Source organism: Syzygium oleosum, unplaced genomic scaffold (assembly GCF_021117445.2).
Source record: "Syzygium oleosum isolate NSW1041296 unplaced genomic scaffold, Sole_v2.1 Sole_v2.24, whole genome shotgun sequence".
Lineage (NCBI taxonomy): Eukaryota > Viridiplantae > Streptophyta > Magnoliopsida > Myrtales > Myrtaceae > Syzygium > Syzygium oleosum.
The window spans coordinates 6,003,137-6,017,626 of NW_026607508.1; the positions used below are offsets into that span (position 1 = coordinate 6,003,137).

The 14,490-nt window shown below is 43.8% G+C and overlaps 1 protein-coding gene and 1 long non-coding RNA gene across 2 annotated transcripts; both read left to right on the forward strand.

The window, feature by feature from the left end:
- Positions 1–8,643: 8,643 nt before the first annotated feature.
- On the forward strand, positions 8,644–13,110 carry LOC130134877 (F-box protein SKIP19-like). Its single transcript, XM_056302656.1, has 3 exons — positions 8,644–9,060; positions 11,891–12,503; positions 12,622–13,110. The coding sequence occupies exons 1-2, from the start codon at positions 8,747–8,749 to the stop codon at positions 12,483–12,485; spliced, it is 909 nt and encodes a 302-aa protein (XP_056158631.1). The 5' UTR covers positions 8,644–8,746; the 3' UTR covers positions 12,486–12,503; positions 12,622–13,110.
- A 48-nt stretch (positions 13,111–13,158) lies between these two features.
- Positions 13,159–13,921, forward strand: LOC130134878 (uncharacterized). The gene is made up of 2 exons (XR_008814396.1): positions 13,159–13,679; positions 13,836–13,921. It is a non-coding gene; the product is annotated as an uncharacterized LOC130134878 (long non-coding RNA).
- The last annotated feature ends 569 nt before the right edge of the window (positions 13,922–14,490 follow it).

Here is a 14,490-nt window from a genome sequence, read left to right on the forward strand (position 1 = left end):
TTGTGAAATGGTATTAGGTACAATAGGAGATGATTTTGAAGTTATTACTTGAATGATCATGTATGACGTATTATCACTTATGGTGAATAGGCGTAATCGATTTATGGATTTCTGATTTACTAATGACATTCTTGGACGAGTTTGGAAGGATGAGTTATGCTTGGAAATTTCGGATTATGTAAAGAACCAGGGTGATTGGTTTTGGGAGACTGTTGGATTGAAATTGGATGGATTGAGCTTGTCTTTGAGGTGTATAAAGATAATTATTTTGTGGTTGACTAGTTGGTTGAGAAACCAAGGCTAAAGGACATAGCCGAGGTATGTAATCTTCCCGATGTCTTTCCTCAGGAATTGCCGGGATTGCCATCTGATAGAGAAGTGGAGTTTGTGGTTGAATTAACCCTAAGGATAAAACCAATATTGAAAGTGCCCTATAGGATGTTACTGTCGGGATTGAAGGAATTGAAAGTCCAAACGCAGGAATTATTGGATAAAGGTTTTATTCGCCGAGTGCGTCTCCATGGGGAGCGCCAGTGTTGTTCGTGAGGAAAAAGGATGGATTCTTGAGGTTGTGCATTGACTACAGACAATTGAACCAGGTGACCATTAAGAATAAGTATCCGTTGCCAAGGATAGATGACCTGTTTGATCAGTTGTAAGGTGCATCGATATTTTCAAAGATCGACTTGAGGACGGATTACCACCAATTGAGGATTAAGAAGGAGGATATACTGAAAACGGCATTTAGGACGAGATATGGGCACTATGAGTTTACAAGTAATGCCATTTGGACTAACTAATGCCCCCATTTGCTTTCATGGATTTAATGAATCGGGTATTCAAGGAATTTTTAGATCGGTTTGTGATCGTGTTCATAGATGATATTCGGTGTATTCAAAGAGTTCCGAGGAACATGAGGTACATTTGGAAAGAGTTCTACGGACGTTAAGGGAGCATGCACTGTATGCTAAGTTTAGCAAGTGCGAGTTTTGGCTGAATCGTGTAGCGTTTCTTGGGCACATAATTTTCGGAGAAGGAATCTCCGCGAATCCGGCAAAGATTGAGGCAGTGATGGATTGGCCGAGACCGACGACAGTTACTGAGGTTCGAAGCTTCTTAGGATTTGGCGGAGTTACTATAGACGATTTGTGGAAAGATTCTCGCAATAGCCACTCCATTGATAAGGTTGCTTAAGAAGGAGACTAAGTTTGAATGGACGGAAAAGCGCAAAGAGAGTTTTCAGGAATTGAATATGAGCCAAAGGCGTTGGATGGAATTGCTAAAGGACTATGATTGTGATATATTGTATCATCCCGGTAAAGCCAACCAGGGTAGCGGATGCCTTGAGTCGGAAATCGAGCATCGCGCATTTGTTGGTCAAAGAGTGAATTTTATTGGAGGGAGCGCGGAACTCAGAATTTAAGTTCGAGGTAGGACACCTCTCTAGTCTGATGGCGACATTAAGGATTGAACCGGAAGTGCAAGCCAAGATTAAGGCGTTGCAGTCTATGGACCCTGAGATTCAGAAGATTTTGGAGATGGATGCACTAAGAGGAAACCGGACTTCCAAGTGTCCGAGGACGGAATTCTTAAGTTTCGAGGACGTTATGCGTGCCCGAGGATTGGGGACTTAAGGAAGAGATTTTGTCGAAGGCTCATAGGAGCAATTACAGTATCCACGGGCGGCACAAAAATGTACGAGAATCTCCGGCAAGCACTTATTGGTGGGACGGAATGAAAGCGGATGTGGCCGGACATGTGGCTAAGTGCTTGACGTGCCAACAAGTGAAGGCACAGCATTGTAAGCCTGGTGGGATGTTACAGCCGTTGGAAATCCCAGAATGGAAATGGGAACATATTACAATGGATTTTATAACGGGATTGCCAAGGAGCCAAAGAGGACACGACTCTATATGGGTGATAGTAGATAGGTTGACCAAGTCAGCGCACTTCCTGGCGGTGCGAAAGGACTTTGAGCTAGAAAGGCGCGGGAGTTATATGTGCGACAAGTTGTTCGTCTTCATGGGGTACGGTGTCAATCACTTCGGACCGTGATCCAGGTTTTCATCGCGAATTTTTGAAAAAGTCTCGCAATCGGCCATGGGGACTAAGTTGCAATTCAAGACGGCCTATCATCCGCAGACGGATGGCCGATCCGAGAGGACTATTCGGACATTAGAGGATATGCTTTGAGGCGTGTGTGTTAGACTTTCGGGGCAAGTGGGAAGAACGAGTTGCATTTGGTGGAATTTGCCTACAATAATAGCTACCAGCAGAGTATCAGAATGGCACCGTTTGAGGCACTATATGGCAGGGCGTATAGAACACCATTGTGTTGGGATGAAGTGGGGGAAAGAAGTATAACGGGTCCAGAGTTAGTTCAGCAATCGGTGAAAACAGTAAAGGCTATCCGGGAAAGGTTGAGAACAGCTCTGAGCCGTTAGAAAAGTTACGCGGACCAAAGGCGTAGACCGTTAGGGTTTCAAGTTGGCGACCATGTATTTCTGAAGGTCTCGCCGATGAGAGGACTATCTCAATTTGGCAAAAAAAAAAAAAAAAAAAAAAAAAAAAAAGGGAAACTAAGTACAAGGTATATAGGCCCGTTCGAGATTTTGGAAAGGATTGGGACGTTGGACTATTGTCTCGCCTTGCCGCCGAATTTGTCGCAGGTTCACAACGTCTTCCACGTGTCGATGTTGGGGATATACGAACCGGATCCGACCCACGTGTTGAATCATGAGGTAATATACGTGGACGACACGGTGTCGTACGTGGAAAAGCCAGTTCAGATCGAGGATTGAATAGAAAGAGTATTGCGAAATAAGAAAATTCTGATGATCAAGGTAGTTGGGAGCACCATGGGACCGAAGGTGCGGCGTGGGAAAGTGAAGAATTGATGCGACACCGCACTCCATTTGTATGAATAGCTAGGTTGGATTGTAAATTTCGAGGACGAAATTTTTGTAAGGGAAGAGTTGTGACATCCCGAATTTCGGCCATTTTGGGATTTATAAAACGCGTAATTTGTCGGTGTGCTTATAGTAAAAATCTCGCCAGGAAGCGATCACTCCCGGTTATCATTTTAAATTGAGATTTCGCTAGAATCGCACTCGATCAAATTGGCTAGTTATTTAGACCCTGAACTTGTGATCGATTTTCGGGAGTTTCGGGACGAAATAAATTGGACGGTGTCGATATTATGGTAGCCAACCCGAGATTTTCGGGAATGATGGAAAAATGGGAGTTTTTGACCACGTGCGAATTTGGGTAGTAGGCTCCACTCGTTATAATTTGGTCTAATTAATTTGGCCTTTGTCCCTTTTTATATGCGAGGCTTATTTTGGACCGGTAGATCATTTTCGGTTTTGAATTTGGACCATCGGTTTGCAAATAATATTTGAATGTTCAAATTATTTCTTATTCTATTTTCTCTCTCTCTCTCTCTCCTCCCTCTGCCGCGCCCCTCCCCTACGCGCACGTTCTCTCCCCCTCTGCCCGCACGTCCCTTTTCTTCTCTCTCCTCTTTTCTCTCTCCTTCTTCCTCCTTTCTTCTTCTTCTTCTTCTTCCTTTCTTCCTCCCCGGCCCCGACTGGTTCTGCTCGTGTGTCTGCTGCCCGACGCCGATCGCCTGAGCTCGCCTGGCCGCCGCGCGTCGCCGCCGTCGACAACTAGCTCGACCGCCGCGCCGTCGTCCGCCAGTCGCCGCCCCGACCGGCTGGTCTGCCCCTCTGTTCCAGATCTCGTTTCCCGACCCCTTCCGCGCGCGTGTCTTCCACTGCGCCGCTGTTCGCCGCCGCGCGCCTCACCGCCCGTCTGGCCGGTGTTCCCGTCGACCCGGAGCCGCTGTCCGTGCCGCCGATCGTCCCGAGCCGACCGTCCCCGTCACTCCTTTCTCTTCTCTCTCTCCCTCCGGCTTGGGCCAGATCTGGCCGTGTCGGCGCTGCTCGCCGCCGTGAGCCGCCGGCCAGCTGTCGCCTGCGCTTCAGCCACCGATCGCCACCCCACCGCCTGGCCGGCCACCCAGTACCGCCCCCTCCCCTGCTTCGGCCAACCCAGCGCCTCCCCTTCCCTTCCCCTGTTCTGCCCTCGTCGGCCCTATTCCCGTCGCCGCCGTGGGCCGCCGCGCGACGCCGGAGCTGCTGCCGTCCCGGCGAGGCCTCGGCTCTCCCTTGCTGCCGCAGAGCTGCTGCCGCCTCAGCCGGACCTCCTTGCCGCCCGGCTGTGGCCGAGAGCCTCGCCAATCGCCGCCGCCGTCGCCGTTCCGACGATTTCCCCGCTGTCCAGCCTCGTTTTATTGCTCAAATCGAGGTAAGCAACTCCTAAACTTCGTCTAGGACATTGGGTACTAGTAGACTTGTTTAGGGACCAACTAGCGTGGATTGAGGGCTGTTTAAGGACTGATTGGGTTGCTAGATTGGTGGACTGATTATGGCGGGATTTTGAATCGTTTATGGCTGATTTGGTGATGGATTTTGGCGGGCCTCGATGACTGGTTTGATGGAGTGACATCGATCGGGTTATCGGGTGAAATGTGTGTTAAATCGTGTTGGAATGGCGAGCTAGGTTGCGGTCGAGCGTTGCCGGAGGGGTGGGCTGATTTGGTGCTCGAATTGCGTATGTTGCTTGTTGTTTTGATGGCTGGATCGTAGCGGGATGAGGAAGTGACGGTTGGGTTATTGAATGAAATGCGGATTAGAATGTGTCGGAGTGGCGAGTTGTGTCGTGGGGAATTATTGTTGGGTTAGTAGGTTGATTTGATACTCGATTGTTGTTTAATCTTCGCTGTTTTTATGGCTGGTTGTTGTTGCCTCGAGCTGACCGATTGCGAGTGTGCATTTGTGACTTTAATTGTTAGAATCTCGGTTGTTTAATGTGTCGGAATGATGAATGAATTGTGGCGCGCGGGCTGATCTTGGCTGAGTTGATTTAATGTTATTGAAGCTTGAATATGGCGTGGAAATTGATTGAATCACGTGGCGTATGTGATTGTGGCGTATGTGATTGTCCAAAGGTCACTGGGGTGTTGGCCGGGACAGAGCCGGATTGATCGGAGGCGGCACTGGCAGGGTGTTGACCCGGGTCGTGTGAAAGTAAGAAAGGTCTGTGGGGTGTTGACCGGGACGAGCCGGATTGATCGGAGGGCGACGGTGGGGTGTTGACCGGGTCGTGTGAAAGTAAGAAAGGTCACATGGGGTGTTGACCGGGACGAGCCGGATTGATCGGAGGGCGCTGTGTGGTGTTGACCCGGGTCGTGTGAAAGTTTATTTTTGAAAGGTCCTGTGGGGTGTTGACCCGGGACAGAGCCCGGAATGATCGGAGGGCTGACCTGTGGGGGTGTTGACCCGGGTCGTGAAAAAGTTGGATGGATGCGCATGTGTTTTGTGCATGGATGAATTGGGTGAACGTACGTGTGTATGGCGTTCGAGTGATTGTGATGGACTTTTGGGATATTATTGCATTATCATGATTTGACTAATGTGCAGTGTGGGCATGTGATTGGATGGCGAGGTAAGTCCATTTATGTGAATTATATTTATGTAATCGGTTAGATTGCATGCTGAACTTGTCTGGGTACGCTTTGGCCTATGCGGGGTTTAGGGGTCTGCTTATTGAGATTTATCTCATTCCCGTTGTTAAACATTTTCAGGTTTTGGAAATGACGGTTAGTCGTCGCGTGCGGTCCAGAGACCAGGAGTACTTGGGCATTTGATGCCCGTTCATCTTCTGGATACCCCCTTTTGTGCATAGTGAAGTAGGCCACCCAACCGTCGCCCCCTTTTGTTAAATGTGGCCTTGAAGCTAGTAACCTAGATTTAATGTTGTAAGTGACTGTCAGTTTTATAACATGCGTTTGTTGATTTGTGCCTATGCTATCCCGTTGTCATTGTCTTTTGTCTGGGTTGTTTCTATTTCGCTTTCGCTTGCCTTTATCGTTGGGTGTTTCGTTTGGGTCTGCGACGCGTCCTGGGACGTCGCATTCAATGATTGACCATCGAGGGGTGTCGCGAGCCCGTTGGGGTTCGGGGCGTGACATCCCAGTCCCTCAAATCAGCATCTGGGAATAAGCTAAACATAAGCTATAACATTCCTGAAGCTAAAGTTGTAAAAGATCAAATTTCTTATAAGACTCCTTTTCTTCTTGTTAAAAACATTAAACAAAATGTTATTCTGGGATCACCTTTTATTAATTTAATTCAACCTTTTAAAGTTTCTGAAAAGGAATTGAAACTGAAACATTAGGCAAAAAGATATGTTTTGATTTCATTTCAAACCCCAAACAAGAAATTTAAATACTCTTCAAGAACATTCTATTTCTGAAATTAATTGTATTATTCATGATAAAGAAACTCATCTTCAATTTCTTAAAGAAGATCTTGAATACAAAAAGATTGACAAAAATTTCTCCGAAACAAGTCTTCAGAATAAGATTTCCAATCTTGAAAAACAAATCAAAGATTCCATATGTACAAATATTCCAAATGCTTTTTGGTCAAGAAAATGTCATATAGTTAATTTACCTTATGAACCAGGATTTTTAGAAAGAGATATTCCTACTAAAGCTAGGCTTTTTCAAATGAATCACGAAGTTCTAAATTTCTGTCAAAAAGAAATACAAGAACTTCTAGAGAAAAAGCTTATTAGGAAAAGCCAATCCCCTTGGAGTTGCTCAGCTTTCTATGTCAACAAAAATGCTGAACTAGAAAGAGGAGTTCCAAGATTGGTAATAAATTATAAACCTTTAAATATAGCTTTAAAATTGATAAGATACCCGATACCAAATAAGAAGGATTTGTTGAATAGACTTCATGATGCAAAGATATTTTCAAAATTCAATATGAAATTAGGCTTCTGGCAGATCCAAATTAGCAAAAAGGATAGGTACAAAACAGCTTTTACTGTTCCTTTTGGCCAATATGATATATATATATATATATATATGTATGTGGTATACTTAGAAAATAGTTTGCCACCTAGAATGTAGATCGGTAGAATTAGGCTCCTCATTACAAGATAAGGTTTTGGTACTTTCCAACAAAGGGGGAAATTATCAAGAAAAATCGTCAACATATTGCACTTGTAAGACGACTGTACATCCACGTAAGTAATTTCTGATCAAAATTGGCTGGAAAACTCAATTGACAACAAAACATATATCTACTGATTTATTATCCCTTATCTTTCTCCTCTCTCTTTATATTTTATTATTTAGGCTTTGTTTATTTTGCGGAAATTTTTTTTCGGAAAAACATATTCCTCATTTTCAAGCGTTTGTATCGCTTAGAAAAATGAGTCAACAGAAAATATTTTTCTAGTAACGGAAAATGTTTTCTTACCAAAGCATTCAGGAAAATAATTTCCTCTTTAAAAATTCAGAAATACTTTTCCAAATTATGATTATGTATTGGTACTTGAACTATAAATTTTATGTTTGGGCATGGGAACCCCAAATCTTGTTCTTGATCCTTTGGCAGCGAGACCGAGTCCTCAGTGCCCGAGCCTAGGTCCTCGACACCTTAGCCCAGGTTAATCTAGATCGCGCCCGAGACCCTGGCCGCCACACCTGGGTCCATCGAGGGTGCTCGGGACACTAGGCCGAGTTATATCGAAGCCGAGCCCGGGTCCTCGAGCCCATACACGAGTCCATTGAGGCCATGCCTCGGACCTAGTGACCTAGTGCCAATGCATAGGTCCCCGACTTACGAGACCAAGTTCATCGAGGCCAGGCCCGAGATTCTTGCACCCATGCTTGGGTCCCCCCGCGCCTTAGTCCATCGAGCCCCTGTGCCTGAGCCCTGGTCCATCTAGCACCGAGCTCGGGCCCAAGTGCACGGGACCAAGGCTTGGCCTTGATGGACTCGAGTATGGGCACCAAGGTCTCGGGTTTGGAGACATGGGATTAGGTCTTGAAAGTTGGGTTTAGGACCCGGCCTTGATGACCTGAGCACAGGCATTGGTATCGGTACTGGAGTCCCAATCCTGGCCTCAATTGCCCTAGGTCCAAGAGCCAGGGTCCTGGTCCCGGGCGGTAGTTTCCAGAGCATAGGTCTAACCGAGGCCTAGGCGCTGTGGACTTGGGCTCGGCCGCGATCGATCGAGGCTGGGGCGCAAGGAGTCGGGCATGAACATCAATTTCTCGGGCTTGGTTTCATTGGATCCAACACCAGTGCCCATCCTCATGCTCGAGAGCCAGAGATCTGGGCTTGTGCCCATGCCGAGTTCCTTAACTACCTTTGTGCAAGTTACCATCGCATGAATAGTATAGATCAATTTATGAAAAATGAGATTTTCACTGTCAAACGACGAAAAATATTTTATAGATCGTTTTCAACACTCAGTCAAAACCGGAGAATTTTGTCATTTTCCTTAAAAATGACTTCTCGAAAAATATTATCCAAAAATGTTACATTTTCCGTGAAGCAAACGGGAGAAGTTAGCAATTCTCGTTACACAAATTGTTTCTTGTTCAAATTGCCATAGAACTCGATTCACCGCCACGAAATAAGCACATGTAAGTGCACTGCTGGAGATTTGGCCGGCCGGTGAGCTCGGGAAAAAATTCACTACAAACTCTCTTTCGAGGAAAAAAAAATCCCAATTCGAGTCTTGATTTTGGAATTTTTATCAAACGAAATGAAAAAGACCAAAAAAGGGCAGGAAATGATCCTCCTCCAGTCAAACGAACACTCGCTCGTCTCTCTCGCCGTCTTCAAGATTCCCCCCTCAGATGCCCTAGCCCCACACAGCAATGGCGACAGACGATCCTCCGTCGCACAACTGGCTGGATCTCCCGAGGGAGATCGCGACGACGATCCTCCTGAAGCTCGGCGCCGTGGAGATCCTCACGACGGCGCAGAAGGTGTGCACATCCTGGCGCTCCATCTGCGCGGACCCCGCCATGTGGCGGTCCATCGACATGCGCAACGCGGGGGACCTCTCGGGCATGGACCACGACCTCGTCGCCATGTGCCGCCACGCCGTCGACCGCAGCCACGGCGGCTGCGTCGACATCAACATCGAGTACTTCGGCACCGACGAGCTCCTCAAGTACACCACCGACCGGTAATTCGCCGATTCACCCTTGAATCCGCGCAGATTTTGTATTTGCAACGCGTGGTCTGGTTCTTACGCATACGTTGTCGGTGGAGAGAATTGAAATGATGGTTAATCGCTCAGGATGAGCTTGTTTCGGTATTGGCTGGTCGGTTGTTGGAGACCTGCATTTGCGGTGGTCCCAAGAGTGTATACCATTGATGTCTTTCGGTTGAAGTTGTATAGGAATCGTATAATTGTTAGGGAATCATATTGAGCACGAGTTTACTTCTCTTTGGGAAGCGAAGGTATAGATATGAGGCTTCAAGGGGTCCTCAGGAAGTGAACATTCTGCACACTTGAAAGTCCCTTTTTCCCCTCTTGGTCAGTGTCCTCAAGAATTGAAAAAAAAAAAACGAGAAGACGAACACGCCAGATGTTGAGAACAAATTGTACTTGGAAAACTCTCTTTCTTGTACTTAGAGGTTTGCCCTGTTGCATGACTGGATTTAGTGGATCTTAAACATTAGGTTGATTTGGTACTTCTGCGTTATGTTAGCTGTCTCATTATATACAAGTGAGATGTCGACTCAATCAGCTACATGCTCCGGAAACTAACTTATGAAAAAATCATGCATGGAAATTGAGTTCTGATCCTGCAATAGCTCCCAAGAACAAGGGTTGAGAGTTTTACGTGAAAGGGCACCACCTTTGTTACTTTCTCTCTCCTTGGGAGTTCTCAAATGGCTTCTTTATGCTGTCTCAACATTCCGTATGTTCAGCCTCGGTGTCTTTCATTTTTTGCTGTTATTTGAAACTACCTTAGGAGGAGGCAAAAGTTCAACCCAATTAAAACCATGAAGGAACACTGAACTGAGGTTGTAAATATCCCAATACAATGCCATCTGATGAGTATTGAGCATTACTAAATGAAGTGAGGAATATGAATCGTGACAGGGCTTCCATAAGTTCTTGATATGGCAGAAGCGCTTCTATTTTACTTCACTTCGGGATCTTCTTTCTCTGTGTGCTTTTGTTTCCTTTTGATCGGTTTTATGCGACACATTTCCTCTCGTGTTTGCTACTACTAGTTATGGGGAGAAATCGTTTAAAGTTTGGTGCAGTAGAAGGCATATAAGTCAACAAAATAGGGTATAGCCATGTAGGTCCATCACCTTCTTGGGCTTCTGATTAAGGACAAGTGTAGCTTAAACCCATGCTTGCCAAAGCACTTGAGTATGGTTCAGGTTCCGGTGATATCATTCTTAAAACGGTTTTTCCCCTTATTTTGATCAGCGAAGAAAATATTCTAGTTTAATTCACTGTGGCATTTGCCTTCTATTTCCTTGTCCAGACTCTGAGCTCTGTCCTCATAATTGAGTTTTCATTGAGTTTGCAGAGACAGTTTAAATTCATTTGATGGCATTTATGTAGGTCTTGGATAGGTACATAATTGTCTTGATCTGACCAGTGGATGGCACTCTCAGTGTTTGATTCCGGAGCATACAACTAAAGTTACTACTTGAGTTATTGCCATTGGCATGGAAGCTTTACGTTTTGGAGTCCTTTTGGTTCTTAACATGAGTTGTAGAGTCTAATAGCTTTAGGTTTGCTTTTGTCAATAGAATTCCTATGAATGAAGGTTTTTATAAGGAGTCTTGTTAACGAGTGCCTCTGGTATACTTGTTGACCATTGTTAACCGTACATAATAAGGAAAGGTTTTTATTTCCAATATGCTAATTATACATGACACGAGAAAGAAGTGCATTAGAATCGACAAACTTTCTTTATTGAGGGGTTAAAAAAGCGCCCATGGGCACTTTTTGAACAAAATCTTTTATATGTCAGTCCTTAGATCTGTGGTCAGATTAGCTCTCTTTATTGACTGAAGTTTCTCTCTTCAAGGGAATTATTCTTTCTTTTACCTAGCGTTGAAGTCCAGAAGAGAGCTTTTGGATGGTGTTTGATTGTTGACTGCTGGAATTTTTGCCAATGTCATGTTTATTGTGGAACGTTTCTTATAGTTTGAGACTGGAATAGAGCATACTTTCCATTGATTTGATTTAGGTTTTGAATTTAATTTTTTTCTTGATGTCTTGATTCGGTGCCTTCCTTTATATTTGTTTTCAAAAACCTTCTATACAATTTTTATGTATTCCATGTCATGTTCTTATTTCTGATAAATATGGCAGTCTTGCTTATTAAAAGGCTATACTGATAGGTCACTAGTGGACCAAGCATTGCATCTCTCAATTGCATAGGTCTCTGTTTAGTTTACATTCTTGTGATGCCATGGGCATTCAAAAGCGGACTTCCTGAACAAAAAGTTGCATAGTTGACTGTTTTGAACATGACTTGAAAAAAATCCAATGAGAGGCTGCAACCGTAGAGTATCCTTGTGATCTAAGGTTCTGGCTGATTTAATCATCTTTCCCTATATATTGACATGTCTTGTTAACGAGTGCCCGTGGGGCACTTATTCAGCATACTACATAAGGAAAGTTCCATTTTCCGAAACACTAATTACACACTTCACTAGAACATTTGTGCATTAAAACTTGCAATGTTCCCTTAATTAGCCACTTAAGAAGTTTTTTTTTTGGTTGAAAGCCACTTAAGAAGTTCCCTAGGGATACTGATTAACAAATTCCTTTTGTTATATTTTTGGTCGAAAATTCCTTTTGTTGAAATACAATACCTTTTTGCGCTGAAGAAAATAATCTCTCTACAGTCTGTGCTCTAGATCAATAAGCTCTCAATTCATTATTTTAGTTGTCAACATTATTATTGCTACTCCGGAACATGTCTGTTTTTCGGTTGAGCCATCATTGTTCTCATGCATTTCTTATTCCATTACAGGTGCAATCATATTAGACGTCTACGACTTGTATGTTGCAATAACATTTCGGATGAGGGTCTGTGTGTAGCAGCCACAAAACTTCCTTTGCTGGAGGTCCTTGAATTATCTTATTGCTTATTCTCGAAGGAAGCCCTAGAGACTATTGGCCAATGTTGTCCCCTTCTGAAATCCTTCAAATTGAATAGCCAGGGATATAGATATACACACATGGAGTGTGATGATGAGGCACAAGCTATAGCAAAAAACATGCATGGATTACGCCACCTCCAACTCTTCGGGAATAAGATGACAAATGAAGGTCTGAAGGCGATTCTTGACAGTTGTCCTCATCTTGAGCATCTTGACTTGCGCCGGTGCTTCAATGTTAATATTGGGGGTAATTTGGGGAAAAGATGCACCGAACAGATCAAAGATTTAAGGCGTCCATATGACCCCACAGATGACTATGAGTTTGATGCTACAATTCACGATGAGGAGTCCTTCGATGATGATTACCCATCTGGGTTTTCTGACATTGATTTGTCTGATTATGATAACTACTATGAGTTCTCTGATTATGACGACTTCAGTGCGTATGGGTTTCTATATGATTAGTGGTTTGCTGGTTGTATGGTGAGGAACCGTTCTCTTGCTTTAAGTCGCAGAATGATTTTGCTACGTGGTTCTACAAAGCTTTTCGTGGCAGTCTGTTATGATGTACCGTTTTGATGATTTTGTTCTGGATATGCAGGTGAAGATTCTTCTTGGTTGATGAGACTTCGTACCATGCTTCGAGGCAGAGATGGTTGAACGCCGATCCTGTATGCCTTCTGGTGTAGCTTTTGACCTAAACTTTGCAAGTGGGAGTCTTTCCTATTTGTTGATGAAGAGAATCGCTCATGGATCAGCTCTCCCCAAGAAGTGCATTCTTTTGTTCCTTTTGTTCTGATCTCTGCAGTTTATATCTCCAGAACATGTTTTGTGACTATGACCTATGTTTTCTGCATATAGTTCTAGTGCTTAGTCTTGTTTTGGCATCTGTGACATTGGTGTGCCAACTGCAGTTGGGCATGATAATGATAAACCCCTATATCTGATAATCGGATATTGGGTGTCATTGTGCAGTTTCGCATAAAATATATATTGTGTTCTTAAAATGATTATCAGAAAACCACTTTTGTCATTCCCATACATGAGGATCTTGTAATGTTGAATGTAGCAGCAAGTTGCTTTGCTTGTTTTTTTTTGTCAAAGCTTTGCTTTTGTCATTGTGCAGTTCCATCAGCAAGTTGCTTTGCTTGTTGAGCACTCCCATTTTTGGACTAGTAGATTGCGTTGCTGTGTCGGTGCCAATTTTATTTTCTGATGGAATTGCCTATTAGGAAAGAATGAACATTTAACGTCGTTGATGTTAATGAGATAACATACTGCCTATCTTATATTTCTTGTGGTGATTTAGCAATCATGTTTATTAACATGAAACACTAATCAACACACACGTCTTTAAAATTAAGCAGACAAGCAAAAACTAGTACCTTGTTGACATGATAAATATTGTATAAAAGACTCTTGAAACTAAAGATGATTAGATAGACGAAATCACATCAATAAATCATCTCACCAATGTTTCTTCTTAGGTTGCATTACTGCACGAATCAAAGCAATTTGTGTCTGATTGGAATTTGAAAAGTCCTTGTTCATTGCGCCTTTGGAATTGGAGCTAGGCATTTGGATTTCACAGTAATCAATTTTCACTTCCCCATGGCACAAGACATACAGCCCAAAGTCTGTCAATATGGAATCGAAGAGGTAGGAAGAAAATACATGTTGACTTTAGATGGTGTCACCCTAGTATGGGCAAAGCAGGAGGTTTGGCTCTACTTTTGGCAATCAGAAGTTAAATCTACGAGAATTTGTAGTTAGCGAATGGCCCATTGCACTATCAGTGTGTCGATTACCGTGTAGGCCGCAAGCTCAGACGGTGCTTTCTTTTGTGTATGGATCTCCATATGACGGTTGCAAATAAAATCTCTGTGGGAAGTCCGGTACAAGATCCTTTGGATGCAGTTTCAGAGAAATTCATGTGGAATATCGAGAACTTCATAGCATCCTATACGAACAGAATAAGACTGTTTCGAAGTTCTTATGCCCCAGTACTCACCAAGAAGCAATGCAGTGGAATTATTCTCATGCCTATCATGCCACCAGAGATGCCAAACACAACGCATTAGATGAGTAAAGGGGGAATCAGCTAGACTAATGGATTTTTCCTAATATCCAGGGGGATTTCGAAGAATCTTATCTTGTAGGCACGTGGCAACCAGATGTTAGCTCTGACGAAGATCTTGATCTTGACCAAGTTGATAATTCCATAATTAAATGAGGGAATCTTTCAGAGGTCACATGACTCTTTTAGTAAAATTAAAGTTGTATGCTTTGTCATATGTGTTGCGACCTCACCTCAGAGTGAATCACCTTGGGGTTTGGCTTATGGATTACTAAGCATAAACTTAACTCGGATTTTCCCAAACTCATCAATTCACAACTTAGTTTCAAATTCTTAACAAGCAAAATCATTTTAATTCGAAGTCGCCACTAATCTATTTTTTGGTGGGTCAAT

Excerpts from the sequence above, each read along its gene's own strand:
- LOC130134877 (XM_056302656.1), top strand. The coding sequence starts at position 8,747 with ATGGCGACAGACGATCCTCCGTCGCACAACTGGCTGGATCTCCCGAGG. Across the intron at positions 9,061-11,890 it reads CTCAAGTACACCACCGACCG|GTGCAATCATATTAGACGTC; the intron begins GTAATTCGCCGA and ends ATTCCATTACAG.